The sequence below is a fragment of the Salvia splendens genome, chromosome 21 (genome assembly GCF_004379255.2).
Source record: "Salvia splendens isolate huo1 chromosome 21, SspV2, whole genome shotgun sequence".
Lineage (NCBI taxonomy): Eukaryota > Viridiplantae > Streptophyta > Magnoliopsida > Lamiales > Lamiaceae > Salvia > Salvia splendens.
In genome coordinates, this window is record NC_056052.1 from 23,627,211 (window position 1) to 23,647,892 (window position 20,682).

Genomic DNA, 20,682 nt, shown 5'->3' on the forward strand with positions numbered 1-20,682 from the left:
ATTACTTTTTTTACTTTTAATCCATGACAACATTATTATTGATATTGATATTGATATTGATATTGATATTACTTATAAATTAATTTATAAAACATCACTATCTAAATTCTACTTAGTATATCAAAACAGAAACACCTCATTTAAGCATAGACAGATGGAGTAGGAGTACTAAAAAATTGTTTTATATACATATTTGAAGTCATAAGTCGTGGGTGATTGAGATTTCGATACTAAAATAAAATTGATACTTGGTAAAGTGTCGAAGAAATTAATCCTTACAGGCATCAATGGAAGTAAAAGAATCAGCATTTTTAAAATATCATTAAGGTTTTTAGAATAAAATAAAAATATAAAAAATAAAAACATGCTTCGGTTGTTTAAAAGGCGCAAATGTACAAGCGTTGCAGCATACGGTTCAATTGAGTCAGCATCCTTGTCAATTTCAATTTGTGGATATATCACTATTTTTATCTAATGTATTTTGATGGTATAATAATTTAATTCCTCGTCCTTGTATTTCTAATCACAAAGTCGATGTACAACTTCCAAACCGGAATGCACAACTCGTGGAATCACACCCTTGTCATCTCCACCCCATTTCCGTGCACGTCTTCTTCTTCTTCACAACCACACCATTTTCACCTCAAACTTCGATTTCCGCTCGATTTTGAGAAATCCAATCCGAATACACACTCACAGACGCATACCTTTTGAATTCGATCCAGTTACACTGCAACGAAATTGAGCTAACCATGGACCTGCTCTGCTCCAGTTGCGCACACATTTCAACATCGCTGCCGTCGCCGGCGATCGGTTACTCAAAGAGCAAGATGAATTATGTAAACTTGTACCGGAAGTCTTCGTCTATAGACAGAAGCAGAAGGCGGGCGGCCATTCGAGCTCAGAAGAGGGATTCGTTGGTACAAGTCGATAAGCTCATCGGTACAAGCAGTAACAGCGCGCTGGAACAGCTGGATATTGAACGCGGTGTTTGTGTTCCCTTCCGGAAGTACACACCTGAATCAGTGCGTAGTTTAGCTATATACCTTGATACTTGGGAATTGTTGGTGTATGATCTTGTGTGTTATGTTTTTTTTTCTCAGTTCGTTCATTCCTGCTTGACTTTGATGTATTGTTTGGTTTAAAATACAGGAGGCGATCAGTTTGAGTAATTATTTACGTAAGAGATCATTAAGAAATCTTTTCGAATGTATTGTTATTTGTAGAACTGTTTAAGTGGTTTTATTTGTTAGAAGTGCTACTATTTCTTTAAGATGATTGTGTTTTGGAAGAGCAAAACCTGAAGCTAGGCAGTTCAGGCAATTTGCATTGGCTTTTCCTTTATTCAATATAGTATGTGGTTTCCATCACTGCTGTTGTAATACGTCTTTATCTATAGCTTTCTTTTGTAAACCAAACTGGTTACTTATGTAGGTGAGGAGTAAAGTACTGGAGTCAAGAGGTGCAATATTATCATTAGTTGGTCGTGGAGTCCAAATAGTGTGGAATTTGGGGTTCTATTGGTCTACATTGATGTATGATTTTCTTGTTGGTCGAGATGAAGAAGTTGTTCCTTTCCGCGCTCGCCAACTGAGGAATCTCCTCTGTGACTTGGGCCCTTCTTTCATCAAAGCTGGACAGGTGTTTCCTTTTCCCTAGGTTCGATAGGCTAATAGATGTGAATAGATGATTTTCTTTTTATTCATAATATGATCACACCTTCGAGTATAAAAAAACTGTAAAATGTTTTATCTGTGAGCTATGAGGTCCAATTTACTTATTGGTTATGTGATTCCGAACATCACATTCATTTCCTTTTTGCGATTTGATGACCGTACAACCGTTCTTTATAAATAAATTCTCTGACTTAAATCTAAGCTAACTTGCATGTTAAAGCAGTTTTTGATCTTTTCATTTGACATTCATTTTCTTTTTTCTTTTTCATTGTAAAAAGGTGCTTGCTAATAGGCCTGATATTATTAGAGAGGATTACATGAATGAGTTGTGCATCCTTCAAGATGATGTTCCCCCTTTTCTTAATCAGGTACCTTAATGTCCTTTTCATGATGAATATCTTTCTTATTTTTTTCGTTGAGCAACCCATCTTCAGGGCATTGGTAGGTAGCTTTTGGCATTATAGAGGAGGAGCTAGGTCAACCTCTTGAGGCGGTTTTCAGCAAAATTTCGTCACAGACAATTGCAGCGGCTAGCTTGGGCCAAGTTTATCGAGCCACTCTCCGATCATCTGGCGAGGATGTTGCTATTAAGGTTTCAAGTGCTAAGTAACTGATTTTAATTTCTCTGCTTCTATGCATTAAATTACATGTAGTTGGTTCTATGCCTTCTGTTGTGTTGTGGAGTTAATATATCCTGATATGTTTTCTTATCATGCAATGCTAAAAATATAAGATTTGGTTAATGATGCAATTCAGGAAACTTTTCCTGGTACCTAACTGTTATTCTGGTACCTAACTGTTATCCTGGTAAGTGAAGGTACTTTTTGAGAATAAGCGGAGGTATAGTCAAGTCTATCAGTCTGTCATAGAAGATTCCTTTTGATATTTCCTTTTTTCGTGTATAAATACGTGATGAATTTTAGTCAAGTGGCTGAAGTTATGTGACTCATGTCTTGGTTACTGGAAGGACATATTAACACATGGGGGATAATGAGTTTTAATCTAAGTATGTGTGATCTGCTTGCTGTCCTTTTCAACATTTTATTACTTTGCTCAGACAACCATGTTCTAAAATCAGTTTGTTCTCGGCTCTTGTAGGTGCAAAGGCCTGAGATAGAGCCCATCATTTATAGAGATCTTTTCCTTTTTCGTACTCTAGCATCATTCTTGAATGGCATCAGCCTGCAAAAGCTGGGTTGTAACGCAGAGCTTATAGTGGATGAATTTGGTGAGAAGCTGTTGGAGGAGCTTGATTATACCTTGGTAGTATTATCTACTCTTACCTTCATATGAAATCAAACAGTTTTCTATGATAATCAGTTATCATGAAACATCCTTTGCATTTCTTTTAGGAAGCACGTAACATTGAGGATTTCATAGAGAACTTCAAGAATGACCCTACAGTTAAAATTCCTGGTGTTTATAAGCAACTTAGTGGTCCACGCGTGTTGGTCATGGAGTGGATTGATGGAATTCGATGCACGGACCCCCAGGTACTAAACTCAATCTGGATATCAGAAGAAACTTTAGGCATGTGCCTTTAACCATGAAACTTTTTTGACGCAGGCTATTAAGGATGAAGGAATTGATGTGAATGGGTTTCTGACTGTTGGAGTGAGTGCTGCACTCCGGCAATTGTTAGAATTTGGTCTATTTCACGGGGATCCACACCCTGGAAATATCTTTGCCATGCGCGATGGACGTATTGCTTATGTTGACTTTGGAAATGTGGCCGTTCTCAGTCAGGTGATAATAGTTTGGCAATGTTGAATAAATAACATGACGTAAATTTTGCTTTTTTTCTATGCTAAGCTTTAGAAGTTTGACTGCCAACGATAGTTTTATTTGTTTGTCTTGATAGTAATCTTGTATGGTTCTATTGGTTTATATTTTATCCTTTTCAAAGTACAAACCACAAGGATAACCTAAAATTTTAAAGCATGCATCTGTAATTCACTTGCATTTATTACTGTTGAAAATAAAATATTAACTGGCTTCTTTTGTTGTTCATCTGCAGCAAAATAAACAGATTCTTATAGATGCTGTCGTCCATGCTGTAAATGAAGATTATGCTGAGATGGCCAATGATTTTACCAGGCTAGGTTTTCTAGCTAGTGGAACTGATGTCACCCCAATAGTTCCAGCTTTGGAAGCAATCTGGCAAAATTCTGTTGGGAAAGGGCTATCCGACTTTAATTTTAGAAGTGTTACAGGTAGTTAGTTATTTCTGTTTAGTGCTTGATAATTATTTAACTTTCGCTTCTTATATTTCTGTGAAAGGATTTGTGCAAGTGCATAGTCAAGATGTAAATACTGAATTCATCTTCTTAACATTTTTGTAATTGCTTCTGTGTTGTGTTTAGAATCAATGTTGGTTTTTAAGTAGTTAGTGCTGAGTTTATGCATAAAGGAACTTGTTGTATATATGACGGCAAAATGGTTACATGAAAATAAGCACACAATTTCACATATAATTATGGCATCTGCCATCATAATTGACTGTATAGGTTTACACATGTTTATTACCATTATTTTCTTTTTCCTTTTCCTTTTTAGCTGTTAGTTCAAATTTCTGTCATGTGCTCCCTATCTCTTCTTACCAATTTGTTATTTTGAATTTCTTTTCTTCTTTTGTCTCTCTCACTGACGTTGTTGGATTTCTTTCAGGCAAGTTCAATCAGCTAGTGTACAATTATCCTATCCGCATTCCAGAGAGGTTCTCTCTTGTTATTCGCTCTTTATTGACCCAAGAAGGAATTTGCTTCACCCTACAGCGCGATTTCAAATTTTTAGAGGTCATATATACTTAACTATATTTACTCTTTATTTCTATAGCGTACCTTATTTGGAGGGTGGACTTTCCATATTACCTTATATCATGTTGGAGTCTGCTGTGGCATGTTAGAGTTAGTGGAATTGGAATTTTCTTTTAGCTTCTGTGGCTTTATTATACAGTTGGATGGAGAGAAAATCACTTATTAATATTACTCATACAGTGTCTCTGATTGAGTCAAAACTCGTTGATAGAGAATTATTCAGTTGTTAGTATTCCTGAGAATTGTTTGTTGTGTTAACTTTAGCTTTCGGAATTCAGATGAGTCAAAGATTTAGCTTTCAAGCAATTTTATGTATCTGTCGATCATTAGTTGTGTTAATCATACATCATCTGATGATCTTGCACCAGGTTGCCTATCCTTACGTGGCAAAACGGCTCCTCACGGATCCCAATCCTGCATTACGCGAACGTCTTATTCAGGTACCTCGCAACTTTATTCCATAGATACTATGGTTTCCTGTCCATTTGGGTTTATGTAATTGCAAATATTTTGCTTGGTTTGAGTTCTCTTCACCTCAGATATACCTTTGTATTAGACACTTGTGTTTATTTTGTCAGGTTTTGTTTAAAGACGGTGTTTTCCAGTGGAAACGACTTGAGAACCTAATTATTCTAGCAAAGGAGAATGTGGCAAAGATGAGCAGCAACCCTGCTTTCACGTGAGTATATTTTTGCTATAGCATCCCACACCCACACCTCCCTTTTAAACCCCAAAATGTGTCGTCATTTTCCTGTTTGTGTATAAAGTGTAACAATTGGCTATAACAGTCAAAGGTCTAGACAGCAACAAGTTGAAAAGAAATTGGACCTCACAGACACAATCAAGGATGGAACTCGTCTCTTCCTCCTTGATGAAGGAATTCGTAGACAGCTTCTTCTTGCTCTTACCGAAGACTCAAAACTTCATATACAAGAGGTTTGTAAAAGTGTAACAAGTCACTTATCTTTACTAGATCCCATCAATCTTACAGTAGCACTGTGTTTTTTCAGCTTGTAGATGTGTACAGACTGCTCGAGGACCAGATTGATGTACCTTCAGTAGCTCTGCAAGTTGCACAAGGTAAGGCTTTGTTGTGTATGGAATGGAAACTCCGGTGACTTGATACATTTTTGATATATGGAACCATCAATTCTGCAGATCTGCCTTCTGTTGCTCGGGATGTAATGCTTTCGTGGAGTGCGTCAGTGTTATCCGAGAGATGAGCTCGTCTTTTGGTATTGTATTGATCCTCCCTGCCTAGAATCTCATGTTTTCTTTTAGTTGAAGGGTGTATATCAGTTTAATTAACATTTGTACAGAAACATCAATTTTCTTTATATAGAAATCCATAATGTAAGTAAATGAGGTGGTTAATCTATGGAGAGACATTCTCCGCTTTATAGAAGTCTTTAAGTTTTATTTATTTATTTATTTTTAAAGAGGACCAACAGTGGATTCTCATCTACTCCTGTGATGGCTTGAATCCCCGATTTATTGATTAGAGGAAAAACGTTTTACCAACTAAGCATCATTTTATTGGCGACAACTAGGCATCATTTTATTGGCTAGAAGTCTTTAAGTTCCTTTTGCATTGCTGCTACAATTGCAAATGGGCCATTTCTTTTCTAATTTTTTTAATATATGAATTACTATGAATTTTAATATATTTCTCACGGGTCTAATTTATTGTCTAAGGCATATGAAAAATAATACGAGGACGAGATCGCCAATAAAGTTTATCAATAATATCAACTCACTTAGCAAAGAATTTGACCTAAATTTGCCCTTTTTGATAATAATTAAAATCTGCATGTTTTTTGAAAAGATATGAATGGCTGAATACTTGATATACTCAGTCAACATATGACGAAAACATTTATTTTTCATGAAAGAAGGTCACAGTTGAGTGAACGTAGGGTTTTATTTTAAGAAAGGCTCAAGAAAACTAAAATAGTTCATACCTAAAATTCGATCGGTCGGTCTAAATTCTTTAACATATACCATATCTGAACATATGTATATTGAGAACGTGACCACATTCTATGACGGTCATTGGCCGATCAAGTCGAAGGATAGTGTTCGAACTCATTGATCTAGTAGGGAATAGGGATTTCCATTTTCTTAGAGAAATTCTGAAATCCCTCAGCATTAGATAAATCCGAAATTTAATAAGTCAGATCCGGAACTAATAAATTGTCCCAACAAATCTATACAAATTACTTTCTGTTTGTATTTTATTCTTCCAAGGAGAATTAAAGCACAGCCTAAACATTCTCCCTTTTTCATTTAATTCATCAGCTCAATGATTAAGTAATAAAAGAATAAAAGCCCAAGTCCTTATCTTCTTCTTTCCTCCTTTGCGTCGCCAATAGTCTTCACCACTGCCGACCTTACTGCCGGCCCTTCTTCCCTCTCCTCCCAACAATGGTACTGGTAATACAAGGTGAAGGTGTTTCTAGTGGATTTAAATGACAATTATCTCTTCATATTATTAATACCATTTATATTATTGTTGTTATATGTGATGAATTGTGAATACTTACATGAATGTTTTATGGTATACGTATGCCGCCTATGCTTGATGTGAAATAGAATGAATTCTATTGCAGTACTTATATATTGAGTTCTAATTAAAAACCATCTCGAGTTTATAAAACAATTCATTTTTTAAAAATACAACTATTTTTTCCTTTTGTTCATTTCCTTAACAAAAGAATTAGCTAACATGCGTGCCCACAATTTTGTAATTGTCAATACTCAAAATAAAATTGTGTCATTTTATCCAAGACAACGCTTTCACGACAACGTTGTTATATCAATTTTTTATATCCAAGATCAAAGGTTATAGGATTGGCTAGAAATCAACGGCAAAATATGATTTAAATGACAATTATCATCTCATTATTGTTGTCATATGTGATGGATTGTGCATACTTATGCCAATGTTTTATGGTATACGTTGATATGCATATGCAGATATGAAATGACGTGTAAACGAGTGGATTGGTCAGGGTAGTGGTGTTACACATGTAGTTGTCAGGATTTTTCCATGACTACTGTTTCAAGATATTATTGTGCTTAATTGGCGGGAAACTCTGCCACCTAAGAATATTAATTCTAGAACATCAAATGAATTGTTTTCATCATATTGCGAATCAAATAAAATAAAACAAAAAATTATTGTAGTTATTGAGTTTTTTTAAAATCCATCTCAAAGTTTATAAAGCAATATAATTCACCTATAAAGAAATACAACTAGATTTTCCTTTTGTTCAATTCCTTAACAAAAGAATTAGTAGCTGACTTCCATGCCCATGCATAATTCACAATTTTGTAATTGTCATATGTAGAGAGAGATATATAAATTGTTTAGTAACAAATTCTAGGAACCGTCCAAGATTTAGTAGTGGAATTCCTATTTGAAGGTGGCAATGCCTTATACCTTTTCCAATCATCAATGAGCATGGTAAGATCATGCATCTTGTTTTCAATGCCTATGCAGCAATTGGCATGCATGGTGATCACCTCATCCAGATCCTCGCTGGGCTCACAGAACCCCCCGAAGTGGGCTGTATCCAGGAACCGAAACTCCAGCCCGATTCGAGGGATAATTGGGTTGTCCTTTATCATGTTCAGCACGTCTTGGTCGTGTCGCCCCGGAAAATATTCCCTGCCATTGTGCCAGAATTTGTAGAACTCGATGGTCCGGTTGTTTGATTTCACGTAGTTGAACCCTCCATTTGGGGAGTTGCTCACGTCAGTGTAGTTGGCCAAATAGTGGTCGCACGCAATTTGAAAATCTCCGTCTTTGTAGAATTTTTTGAATGGATCCCTCAACCACATTACATCTGCATCCTGGTTAATTTTCCCATTTTAAATCATTATCGAATTATCTACTTGCATGCTAATTGAATATTCACAAACATAATTTGGCTCATGTTAAAAATTTTAAGTAAATATGAATCAGTATTAACTTTCATGAATTGATTAATATAGTTTTATTTGATCTTATTCTTCAAATATTCATGAATGAATGTGGGCTTTTTCAAGCCAATATATAGCGGCCCAACACATCATCATTTGGACCAGGCTTAATTTTTTTTTCAATCGATATTAATAGTTAATTCCTACTCGAAAGTTTCAATCTAATTTTATTTTTGATATAAACAACTTTTTTTACTCACAAATCGCATTTTTAGAACTCAAATAATTTATAAAAATTAATATTAAATGAAGGGGGGTGAAGTGCAATTACCGTGAAGACGAAGTCGAATCCCAATTCGAGAACGGTGCGGAGAAGATCAATCCTTCGCCACATCATCTTCAGATAATCCTCGCTCATGAAATGCGCCTCGCCTGAGAAGTCCACGCCCTCCGTCCTCACTGTGTAGCAGTGGAGTCCCGCCGCCTTGCACCGCTCGTACGCCGTCTTGTCGAACGTGCCGACCACCACGTGATCCAACAGGTGCGCCGTTCCGATTCCGATTCTGAAGCTCTCCAGAAATAGATCGAAGAGAGAATTTGGCTCCGCCCACACCGCGTTCAGAGTCGTGATTATCACCGTCTTGTTGTCCTTCATCGCCGCACTTCTCAGCGTCTTCTCCAATTCGATATTCTCATCTTTTGCCTATTTTCAATTTTGTAACCAAAAATTGCTCAAAAATCAAAATGTGTTCTCCGTTTGTTTTTAGGTGATGACAAAAATTATAAATAAAGAAAATCATACAGTACTTTAATACAGTATTAATATATTATCGATTTTTTTACGATTGTTAGAAATCACACTTCGATTTCCGGTGGAAAAAATCTAATATTCAAATGTGTGTTTTAGGGAAAAATATTTGTTATTAAAAGTTTGGTTATTAAATATTTAATTCGTTCTTCTAAACAAAATACTATAGAAATAAAAAAATGAATGTGTGAAAGAAAGCCTTTTTTTTCAATGGGGAAGATACATAGGGCATTTAATAACTAATTGCATATTAAAATTGTATAGGGTGTCTTATGTTGCTATAAATAATTATCAAATGATTATATAACGACATGCAATGCATGATCCAAATATAATATGATCCGAGTATTAATTATGAGATTTAATCTTTTAAATCATACTGAGTCCGAAATGTCATATTAATCAACTACGCAAATTTGTGAATAAATTGACTAGTATGCATATGGAATTTTAATCATTCCGACGTTGATAGCCAAATTGGTAGGGTCTGTTTGTTATAGAAAATATGCAATTAGACGACGTAAATAATTTAGAATACATGAGCTCTCTAGAAATCTTTTCCCCGAGTCAGAAAAATGGACCCCTACTACACTCTACCTTGATTCATTCTTTATTCATATCGAAATATAGATTATTAATCAGTAATTTGTCACATTTAATAATGAAAATGAAGAAGACCAAAAGTGAGTAAATATTTATGCACAAAAATTAACATACCGGAGAAGAAGGCGGGATTCGCAACGTGTATTGATGAACTGAAGACGAATCAGCATTAGGGTTCTCACAAGATGGCCTTGAGAGCGAACTACGGTTTCGAAAAAGCTCTATAGGATAGCTAGATTGATTGAGAATCAGGACGGTTGCGCCGACCACCACAAGCATCAATGTTATTTTGATAGCCACGCCGGAGAGCATCGGCTTGTGGTTGGTGTCGCGGTGGTAGCCGCCGGACTCGAGGGAGTCGTCGTCGCCTTTGGCGGCGGAGCCATCCACACCTCCACCTCTGGTTGCCGATGGTTGCATTTCTTTTCCCTTCTCTATTTTGATTGCATGACTAATTTTATTAGGATTGATATTATATATATATATATATATATAGTCTTAACTAACCTTTAACTTCGTATTCTACCGGAAACTAGAGTTGTAACTTGGTATAATAAACCATGTTAAATTAAATACGCAATCATATGTGGATTTCAACTATGGTTAAAAATATTTTAGTCTTTGTCGTCTCTTCATCATCCAATTAAAATATTCTATTGGTTGAACTTGATGTTCGACACTCAACCTATGAAGTTTAATTCATTGGCTAATTGAGAATAAATGTAAAAAAATGAAACGTCGTTTTCTTCTTAATTAATTTTTCCAATTCAATATGCGTTACCGGAAAAAGTAAATGAAATTATTTGGATTATAATCATTTTTTGTTTGATTAAATGGAAGTGGCTAATTTAGTTTTTACTTGCATAGGCAAGGTAGTAATCTGCACCTCGACTTGCAATATCTTCAATAACAACGATTATAAAAAAGTAATTTTATACTAGTTCTAATCAATTATTTAAAGATCATTCATTGAATTGATTCCTACTTACAAAAAAATAGAGCTTATTTAATTGATGTTGTCTGTGGTGTTAAAGTACTTGTATATTCTAATGGCGTGTTTGACTAAATGGACAAATAAAATTATTGGTCTTTCCAAGATTATAAGGGTTTAGTGGGTTTTTAATGTTAATTCTGATAGTTAGGTAGTAGCAATCGAAGTGTAAAATCGATGTCGGTTATCACTAAAGTCGCTTCATTTCCCTCGAGAAAAGTAGGGCACCACGAACTTGCAAGAAATGTCATTTTTTTCATTGCCTTCAATTATTGACAATTATAATAATTTTTAAAAAAAAAGTTAATTCGAACTTTCAGTAGCTAGCTGTAATTAACTGATTAATAATTCGAATTTTTAATTCGCTGTTCAAAACAAAATAGAAATAAAATATGAACGTGAGAAATAAATAAACACATCATTGTCCACATTAATTGGATTTCTTTGCTTCATTAGGACATTATCATACTCTCTCCTTCAATTTTCTCGCTTGGACTCGATGCGAGTTTTAAAAAGGTAGAAAAATATAGGTGTAAAAAGTTAGCGAATGTGAATCTCATTTGTATATAGTAATGAATGAGACTGAAATGAAATGAATTAGTAGAATGTGGAGTCTACTGATTTAATATAGTTAAAGGTAGAGAAAACATGTAACGATGAACAACCCGAAATGAAAAATAGACATATTGTGGAGTGAAGGAAGTACTGGCATATAACTAATTGTCACAAATTTACAAAAATTAAATTGTTGGCATAAACTTGTTGTAGTTAGCACACACAATTATGTCTATCTCAATTCCTTCCCAGTGTCCCTAAGCATTGCCATCGATCTTTGGAGTATCTTTCAGGTTCACACAATACAATTTATACATATGTTAGTGCAAGTGATTTGAGGATTCAGCCTTCCATCATAGAGGTCTAAGTTCAAATCCTGTGCTCTGCATTTATTTTAGGTGATTGGAAAATTCGATTTTCTTCGCCGGTGTAAAAAATTCTACTTTTTTCAATTTTTTTCATTGGAAACCGAATCCTAAAATATATTGGTGTTTTTCAGGAAAATACTCCCTCTTTCCACTCTAAATGGAGCATTTCCTTTTTTTCGGCACGAGATTTATGTAGTGTTATTTTATGAGTTAAGTGGAGAAGTAAAATAAGAGAGAGTGAAACATTTTAAAACGGAGAATGTTTCGCTTAGAGTGGGAAGGAGAGAGTAGTTAGTTAGTAATGGTTTGGTAATTCAAATATTTAATTCATTTCATAACTAATTGCTTACTAGAGATCTTTTCCCTAAGTCGGAAAACTGGACCTCTTCTATCTTGATTGATCACTCTTCGTTTAAATCGAAATATACATTATTAATCAGTATTTAGTCACATTTAATAATGATAAAGAAGACCAAAAATTAGTAAATATTTATGCACCCAAATTAATATACCGGAGTAGAGGGCGGGATACGTGACCTGGGGCGGACGCAGAAATCATCATTTGTAAGGGCTATTTATTTTTAAAAAATTATTTAAACTATATTCATGTATAATTCAGCTCATGGATAAGGGCTTTTGTATAAAAATATACATAAAATTGGTTTAAATTTAAAAAAATTACAAAGGAAAAATATAAAAAAAGTCATATTTGTTAAGGGCTTAAGCCCTTAGTCATTTGTATGTGTGTCCGCCCAACGTGACGTGTATTGATGAACTAAAGATGAATCTGCGTTCGAATTCTCACAAAATGGGCCTGAGAACGAATTATGGTTGCGAAAAAACTCGAAAGGATAACTAGATTGGTTGAGAATAAGGATTGTTACGTTGAACAACACAAGCATCAATGTTCCAACTTATTACAGTTCATGGCCTAATTGAATGTAGAGAGCCCCTATTGTAAATTTGTAACCACCAAAAGGCCAAAAAATAGGATTAGGCAAAATTTCTTTTTTCGATTGAAAATGATAGATTTGAAATTCTTTTGTTGTAGTTGAACTCATGGTCAAGTAAGATAAATGCTAAAAAGATAAACAAAGGACAAGCAAATTAAATCCCAAAAATTTTCTTCCTAAAAATTGTTGTATAGTTAGCATACACATTCATCTCTATCTCGATTTACTCATGTGTATCCTTTTGTGCTACCTCTAGCACGCCATCATTTGTGATATATTATTAATTGTATTTTATCATTTACTATATTTTTTTATTTTTTATATATTTAATTATATATATTTACAGCGGAAAAACGGATAGACCAGTGGTTCAACCGGTGAACCATGAATCAATAGGGTTACCGGTTCGCTTGGCGGTCCGGTTTTTAAAACATTGGCTAGAGCTGAGCGATGTGATATTATTAATGGGGAGTGAAATTGGGGGATATGAACATCACTCAATTAGGGATTTGAAGTTCTCATTAGTCAATTAAGGAATTCTTTTTCTTTATTGCTTCTTGCTTCACAAAGTCACAGTAGCTCCTGTTTAGATCTAATTTCTTTCACTTAACAATTGAGTTTTTGATTGATTGAAAGAGGCATACTGCTAGTTGGAGTTAATGTTTCACTGAAGAGGCCATTACTGAACTCAATTACTCCTATTTTTTCTTTCATGTGTGCTTGCAAGTGATTACATATATGTAGATTTAAAAGCGTACTGCTCACTTATTTTCTCTCAAATACACTAAGTATAAAACAATTAAACAATTTTGTTTAGTGACAAATTCTGTGAACAGTCCAAGATCTAGTAGTGGAATTCCTATTTGAAGGTGACAAATCCATATACCTTTTCCAATTATGGATGATCATGGTAAGAACATGCATCTTGTTTTGAATGCCTACGCAGCAATTGGCATGCATGGTGATCTCCTCATCCAGATTCTTGTTGGGTTCACACAATCCCCCGAAGTAGGTTGTATCCAAGAAACGGAACTCTATCCCGAATTGGTGGACAAGCGAGTTTCCCTCTATCATGTTCAACACGTGTTAATCGTGTTTGCCTGGGAAATACTCCCGTGCATTGTACCAATACTTGTATAACTCAATGGTCCTGTTGTTGGATTTCACATACGTAAACCCTGTATTTGCGGTGTTTGTCAAGTCGCGGTAGTTGGCCCTGTAGTGGTCGCACGACATCTCGAAATCCCCATCCGCGTAGACTTTTTTGAATGGATTTCTAAACCACAGTACATCTGCATCCTCAATGTAAAGTGAAAAATATCAATATATATTTAACTCCAAAAATGCGTTGTAATTGCAATTTTTTGGAATTTGGTTAAATTAGATTTGAAGTTATTATATTCTTATTTGTTTGGTAAAATTACATAATTGATGTAACTATTTGTACCGTATAAATGAAGTCGAATCCCAATTCAAGAACAGTGCGCATAAGCTCAATCTTTCGCCACGTCATCTTCAGATAATCCTCGCTCATGAAATATGCCTCGCCGGAGAAGTCCACGCCCCCCGTCGTAACAGCGTAGCAGTGGAGGTGCGCTGCCGCCTTGCAATGCTCGTAAGCCGTCTTGTCGAACGCGTAGACCACTAAGTGATCCAAGAGGTGTGCTGTTCCATTGCCGACCTTGAAGCTCTCCAAAAATAGATCGAAGACGGAATTTAGTTCCGTCCACGCCGCGTTTAGATTCGTGATTATCACCGTCCTGTTGTCCTTCATCACAGCACTTCTCAACGTCTTCTCCAATTCGATTTTCTCATCTTTTGCCTATTTTCAATTTTGTAAACAAAATTTGCTCAAAATGTGCTCCGCATTTGTTGCTTTGGAAGGGTATTATAAATTAAGTATTTAGATTTCTGGTGGAAAAAAATATTATTAGGAAAATATATTTAGTTACTAAAACTTTGGTAATTCACATATTTAACTCTTTCTTTAAAAAGATATGGAGTAAATTAAAAGTGAATGTGAAAAACTATTTTTTCCTATGGGGAAGATACATTACACATTTAATAACTAATTGCATATTGAAAAGTCAGATTTAGTAGCTACAAAAATAATTAAGCATTTTTAAGTCACAACTATGCAAATTTGTGAATAAATTGACTAGTATGCATTTGTTTTTAGGTGATTAGAAATTTCGATTTTCTTCTCTGGTGTAAAAAATTCTACTATTTCAATTTGGTGTTTTTAGGAAATAAATATTTATTTATTAATGGTTTGGTAATTCAAATATTTAATTCATTTAATAACTAATCGCTTACTATAATAGCATAGCTGTATTTAGTAATTAAAGGTTTGCTTATTAAATAATTTAGTTTATTTCATAAGCTTTCTAGAGATCTTTTCCCTAAGTCGGAAAACTGGACCTCTTCTACCTTGATTCACTCTTAATCGAAAAAAACATTATTAATCAGTAATTAGTTACTACATTTAATAATGGTAAAGACCACAAATTAGTATTTATGCACTCAGATTAATTTACCAGAGTAGAAGGCGGGAAACATGACGTGTATTGATGAACAATGTGCGAATTCTCACAAGATGGCCCTGAGAACGAATTGAAGTCAAATATTATGAAATTTTTTAAAATTTGTTTTTCACCGCTAACTTTAAACTAAGTATCATGAATATAATATTTTCACTATTTTTTTCTTTATTTCTCTTATTTTAATAATTTCGTATCTAATCAAAAGTTTGTATTCTTCAGATATGAAAGGAGTATTTGTTCTATATCTACTAAAAAACACATTCACCAAACTGTTTCCTTAAAACACGTACCTTCTCTTTGTGATCAGGTCAAGTAATGATTTTAACTCATTTGCAAATATACCCCTATTTAATTCTCTAGAATATAATAGGAGTAATTGTCTAAGAATAAATATAGGCATATATAAAATGTGCTTGTATAATTGTCTTTCATAATGAATTTCTTAAGTAGCAATTGGCTTTCATAATGATTTTCTTAATTCATGCGAAAATTTCAACTATCTTATATTATTAGAACGGCCATTGATACATACATAGATTTAAATAAAACAAGCCTACACACATATATTGATTTGAACAAGCAAAGTTGAGTAGTGGGCTCATTCAAAGCAAGAACCCAGTATTTGACCTTGTTTAGCCAACTATTTATCAAAATAAATAAATAAAATTGAGACAGATAACAGTTGGATTTCGACCAATTCAAATACTTGTACAGTGACAATTGTGTGAAAATTGGAAAAAGGCTAAATCAGATGAATACAAGAGAAAGAGAGCAAACAAGCTAACATCCATTCTCTCTCTAGCTTCAAGAATCATCATATATATGTTTACATAGGAGATGAAGACGAGAAGCAGATGCTCAGATCCATCGGCGGCGACTACGGGAGCTCTGAGCGCCTTGGAACCACCTATCCCAGTCGGCCTCCACCGGAGCTCTAGTCCTGCAATCAACCATATAGTATAATTTAATTATGTAACATTACCAATAATCAACTTAATTAATTACATCATTACAAAAATGCTAAGCTTATTAATCCTTACACCGGAAGCAGAGCGTCTGGAACTGAATCCACGCTTGCGATTACACTGTCACTCAAAATGAGCATATGAGCAAGTAATTGCACGTATTAAGGTGACGTTCAGTACGTTAGACAATACAATATGAGATAAGCCATAAAGATATTCAACTAGGACCAAATTAGTTACATGGACAGAGGTAAAATGGATAATCGTGAGATAAAATATAATCGTGGCACGATAGAGACGGGATAGTTACAAAGAAACATGACGATTAGACGGTCCCTAAGAGTTTGTTTGATTATCTTATCCTTCAAATACTCGGTCTTATTTTGGCTAAAGAGTCAAAGTAAAAGTCAACTGATCATTTTGACCGATTTTGCTCCCGACTTCTCTATAAATGAATGGATATCCCTCACCCTTTACGAGCTCTTTTAAGGGACGAGTGGTCCTAAGGGCATCATTAACCCCGTCCCCATTTCCGGCCTCAAGTCCCCTCCACGTCATCATTCCTCTACAGTTGCGGCCCAGGCCCCAACTGCTGTAACCCTGCAGGTTGCGGCCCGGGCCGCAACTAATAAATGACACTATTCACAACTCCAACCTATTTAACTCGTAAACGCAATTCGTTGAACAATTGAAACCGGGAAAATGCAATATTCATTAGAAATTAACATTACATTACTAGACGAAGCAAATTTGAAATACAAGAAACCCGGGCCACGACTACTACTTCTTCATTTGGGCACGAAGGTAGGCGATCATCTCACGGTGCAACTCGATCTCCTCGCCCGACATCTTCGATGTATCCCTCGATGTCAACTCCGTCAGCTGGCTCATCCGCCATGTAATATTCATCTCCGACAAAGTGTCGGCCATCTTATCCAGAGACGGATTGGTCGGCGGTGGCACCATAGCGGAGTTGCTCGCAGCTGCCTTCCCCTTTGCTTTCCTCTTGGCCGCCTTTGTTCCTATCGGGCGGCTCTGAATGCTAGGAGAGGAGCAGAAGACATCGTCGTCCGTCACCTAAACCCTGAACCGCTGGTGTACTTCGGGCTCTTCTCGACGAGCTTCCAAACTTCGAAGTACTTGAAGGTCTTCTTCCCGTCAGTGAAGAACGCATCCTTCGCCTTCTCGACGAGGTCCGCCTCGCTGTGCCCGCTCGGCCACATACGGACTACGTTGGCCCACTTTCCGTTCCACTTGCTCATATCCGCCTGGACCCGGCCCCAATGCTTGCGCAGCTTCACGTAGCTACGCTCGATCGACCCTTCCGGACGGCCAGCGTTATATTTCTGCGCAATCCGCTCCCAAAAAGCCTTGTCGGTCTGCTGGTTGCCGATGATAGGATCCTCGGCGACATCGATGTAGTTCCTCGCAAGCCACAATGTCTCGTGCGGAGTGTACTTCTTCGGCCTATCCTCCTCCCCGACCTTCTCCTTTCCCCGCTCTTGAGCGGGCTCCATCTCACTGAGCTCGAACTCTTCGGTGTTGACCGGCGATGTAATGTCGACGTTGCTACCGACTCCCGGACTAGGTTGTGTCTGTGATGGTTGCGACGACGGTATGTACCAATTGTTCGAGTTAACGAACTCCTCCATCTCACGTTGATCGCCGTTGAACCAATCCATTGGCGCCGAAACAAAGGGTATAATAGAGTATTGAAATGGAACGCGGGATTGAAATGGATGGAACGCAAGCTCGTATTTATAGACATCGAATTAAAAAAAAAAAATTGGATTTGCGGCCCGACCCGAAGAGCGTGTAACGCTGGGCCGGGACGCGGGACATGCGGCCCGTCACCGTGCAACCCCGTCCCGGGCCGGGACGCGGGACGCTCCCCAGGTCGGGAACGCGGCCCCAGGACGGGCCTGAGCCGTGACTCTCCTCCGTGCAACGCTCGGGACGGGCCGGGACTCGCGAGATGCGGCCCGGCCCCTTGCGTTACAGATGCTCTAATAGCCTATGTCTAATAGCCTCCAAACAAAATTGGTCTTTTGTGTATATGAAGATTGAAGTATAAATATTGCAGATTATCTAATTTGTCATTAAAAATGTAAAAAAAACAATTAGTAGTTGAGAGAGAGGGTTTACGCTGGACAAACAGTGGATACTCCGCCGATAGTTTCTAATTCAACTAGCTCATCCTGCATAAGAATAAAATAAAATAAATAAGCAAACTCTTCAATGTCAACAAATTGCTCGGAAAAGGAAAAAAAAGGAAGAAAGAGAAGAAGTTGAATTGATTGAGTGCCTGCATAATTTGGATTTCCTGATTGAGGAAGGAAATTGCAGCTAACATTCTGTGCTTTCCCATATGGCCAGAAGTCGAGGACGCCATTGCCGATGAGGCGGCTGAGCTGCGCTTGTGGGGCTGTTCACCCGCTTGCGGCGGAGCTCGATCCATCTGCGCGGCGGCGGAGGCTGTGGTTAAGCGATTATAAATAGAAATGGAAATGGAAATGGAAATGGAAATGGATCCAGCTGAGATGAGGAGTCGGTGACATGGAAAGTGGTCAAAAGTGGAAGCTGGAATGCCGAATCTCACTTGTTTTGTGGGGATAATTATGAGCAATTAAATAATTATTGTGGGGATAAGCTTGCACATTTATTACTATTCTTGATAGGAAATAACATAAATTTTAGTAAAACTAGTACCACACCCAGTCCGATGCTCGACCAAATTGATTTTCTATTTGCATTAATTCAAAACTGTGAATTCACATGTATCGAATGAGAATCAATATTATTATTTGAGTAGAGCCTAAAATTAGTCCTAAACATAGATTAATTTTATGATTTTGGTCTTAAACATTACGTTTTGAATTATTTGGTCCCACACATTTCAATTCGAGTCAGACTCAATCTAAAATGGACGGAGCCGTTAAATAGTAACGGTCAACATATGTTAACCTGATTTTGACCGAAATTAAACTCTTAATTTTGATTATTAGCAACTAATTAATTTAAAATACTGAACAAATAAATTACAAAAAATGTGTTTTCTCCTTCCCTTTTTTTTTATTCTTCTTCTTCTTTCTCAGTTCTACTTTAAAGAACCCTTGTTCTTGCAACAACCCAAAATTACAAGTGCCCTTCGTTTGTCAAACCTCCCCCATCATCAAACCATCACCATTTCTATCGTTGTAGCCGCCTTCTGCCGGCGCAATACTAAGAGGCGCCGCTCATCGTTTGCTGGCCTCATCAAGAACCGGTAGCAAGAATTTGGAGAACAACTATGATTTATCCCTGAAATTGCAACACCGTAAATAACAATTCCTAAGCAAGTGTCGTTTATTTCTTGATCCTTGGTCATTACCAAACATAGAATCATCTATTCGAACACAAAGCCCTCCAAATTTACATCTTTTGTCATCAAACCGGAGATTCTCTCCAAACAACCATATGGGCTTTGGGATTCCCCATCTTGACAAAGGGATTCATTTTTTAATCCTAATTGAGGTGAAAAGATGCATTCTTGAGGAAGGTTCTTGAAAACGTGAGCGAAGCGGGGCTAGGTGGAGGTCGGAGGAGGAGTCCCACAAGGAATTAGGAGAGTTGGAGACGAGGCGGTGTTCACCGGAGGAGGAATGGATAGTGGAATCAGCGGCTGAGCGAGGAGTTGGGACATAGTGGGAATTATCGCCGAAAGGGGATAAGGGATGCCGAGGAAGGGTGGAGAAGCAGCCGGAGCAATGGAAGCTGAGGGCGGAGTCGTGGAGGACGGCGGTGAGAAGGCGAAGGGGTAGAGTGAGGTCTTTGCCAACGCCGATATCTTGGATTGCTCTCATCTCCATTTTTAGATTTTTAATGTAAAATTGAAGAACTTGTTACTAGCAAAAAAAAGATTTCTAAACATTTTGAGAATATTTGATGAATGAATTAAGACAAGAGGGATGAGTTCTTTTTATTTTGGATTTATAATAATATAGTAATTATTTTGGGTTGCTGCAAGAACTAGGGCTCTTCAAAGTAGAAGAACTGAGAAAGAAGAAGAAGAAGAAGAAGAAGAATCCAAAAGAGGGAAGGAGAAACCACGTTTAAAGATGGAAGAAGAAATCAGAAAGAGGAAAGGATTATTTTTATTTTGGGAATTTAGAATAATAATTAGTGGGAGTATTATTATTTAAAAATGTATTATTGAAATAATTAATTGGGTCAAAATTGAGTTAACACATGTTGATTGTTACTATTTAACGGCTCTGTCCATTTTGGACAAAGTCTGGCCCAAGTTGAAATGTGTGGGACTAAATAATTCAAAACGTAATGTTTATGACCAAAATCGTAAAATGAGCATATGTTTAGGACCAATTTGAGTCTTTACTCTTATTATTTCAAGTTCTAAAATCACAAATTTATACAATAGCAATTTATTATACCAATAAAAACTCATATAATCAAATAAGTTTATAAACTAAAAATTACACAC

General features: G+C 36.5%; 3 protein-coding genes and 1 pseudogene across 3 annotated transcripts; 1 reads left to right on the top strand and 3 right to left on the bottom strand.

Annotated features, from left to right (window-relative positions):
- The first annotated feature begins 542 nt into the window (after positions 1 to 542).
- LOC121783278 (protein ACTIVITY OF BC1 COMPLEX KINASE 1, chloroplastic-like) lies at positions 543 to 5,915 on the top strand. The gene is made up of 14 exons (XM_042181307.1): positions 543 to 1,025; positions 1,435 to 1,641; positions 1,955 to 2,044; positions 2,122 to 2,268; positions 2,775 to 2,939; positions 3,029 to 3,169; positions 3,243 to 3,422; positions 3,694 to 3,889; positions 4,344 to 4,471; positions 4,861 to 4,932; positions 5,071 to 5,171; positions 5,281 to 5,428; positions 5,503 to 5,572; positions 5,651 to 5,915. The coding sequence occupies exons 1-14, from the start codon at positions 753 to 755 to the stop codon at positions 5,713 to 5,715; spliced, it is 1,983 nt and encodes a 660-aa protein (XP_042037241.1). The 5' UTR covers positions 543 to 752; the 3' UTR covers positions 5,716 to 5,915.
- A 1,837-nt stretch (positions 5,916 to 7,752) lies between these two features.
- Positions 7,753 to 10,339, bottom strand: LOC121783678 (uncharacterized protein At4g15970-like). The gene is made up of 3 exons (XM_042181825.1): positions 9,942 to 10,339; positions 8,748 to 9,119; positions 7,753 to 8,347 (listed from the first exon to the last, which is right to left on the bottom strand). Exons 1-3 carry the CDS (start codon positions 10,245 to 10,247, stop codon positions 7,862 to 7,864), a joined length of 1,164 nt encoding a protein of 387 aa, XP_042037759.1. The 5' UTR covers positions 10,248 to 10,339; the 3' UTR covers positions 7,753 to 7,861.
- Positions 10,340 to 13,507: 3,168 nt separating this feature from the next.
- LOC121784402 lies at positions 13,508 to 14,755 on the bottom strand (annotated as a pseudogene).
- A 1,148-nt stretch (positions 14,756 to 15,903) lies between these two features.
- LOC121785565 (guanine nucleotide-binding protein subunit gamma 2-like) lies at positions 15,904 to 18,808 on the bottom strand. The gene is made up of 4 exons (XM_042184023.1): positions 18,508 to 18,808; positions 18,348 to 18,400; positions 16,278 to 16,322; positions 15,904 to 16,177 (listed from the first exon to the last, which is right to left on the bottom strand). The coding sequence occupies exons 1-4, from the start codon at positions 18,658 to 18,660 to the stop codon at positions 16,096 to 16,098; spliced, it is 333 nt and encodes a 110-aa protein (XP_042039957.1). The 5' UTR covers positions 18,661 to 18,808; the 3' UTR covers positions 15,904 to 16,095.
- Positions 18,809 to 20,682: the final 1,874 nt, after the last annotated feature.

Excerpts from the sequence above, each read along its gene's own strand:
- LOC121783278 (XM_042181307.1), top strand. The coding sequence starts at position 753 with ATGGACCTGCTCTGCTCCAGTTGCGCACACATTTCAACATCGCTGCCG. Across the intron at positions 1,026-1,434 it reads GGAAGTACACACCTGAATCA|GTGAGGAGTAAAGTACTGGA; the intron begins GTGCGTAGTTTA and ends TTACTTATGTAG. Across the intron at positions 3,890-4,343 it reads TAATTTTAGAAGTGTTACAG|GCAAGTTCAATCAGCTAGTG; the intron begins GTAGTTAGTTAT and ends GATTTCTTTCAG.
- LOC121783678 (XM_042181825.1), bottom strand. The coding sequence starts at position 10,247 with ATGCAACCATCGGCAACCAGAGGTGGAGGTGTGGATGGCTCCGCCGCC. Across the intron at positions 9,120-9,941 it reads GAATCCCGCCTTCTTCTCCG|GCAAAAGATGAGAATATCGA; the intron begins GTATGTTAATTT and ends AATTGAAAATAG. Across the intron at positions 8,348-8,747 it reads GATTCGACTTCGTCTTCACG|GATGCAGATGTAATGTGGTT; the intron begins GTAATTGCACTT and ends AAAATTAACCAG.
- LOC121785565 (XM_042184023.1), bottom strand. The coding sequence starts at position 18,660 with ATGGATCGAGCTCCGCCGCAAGCGGGTGAACAGCCCCACAAGCGCAGC. Across the intron at positions 16,323-18,347 it reads GTATCCACTGTTTGTCCAGC|TGTAATCGCAAGCGTGGATT; the intron begins GTAAACCCTCTC and ends TTTGAGTGACAG. Across the intron at positions 16,178-16,277 it reads CCAGACGCTCTGCTTCCGGT|GACTAGAGCTCCGGTGGAGG; the intron begins GTAAGGATTAAT and ends GGTTGATTGCAG.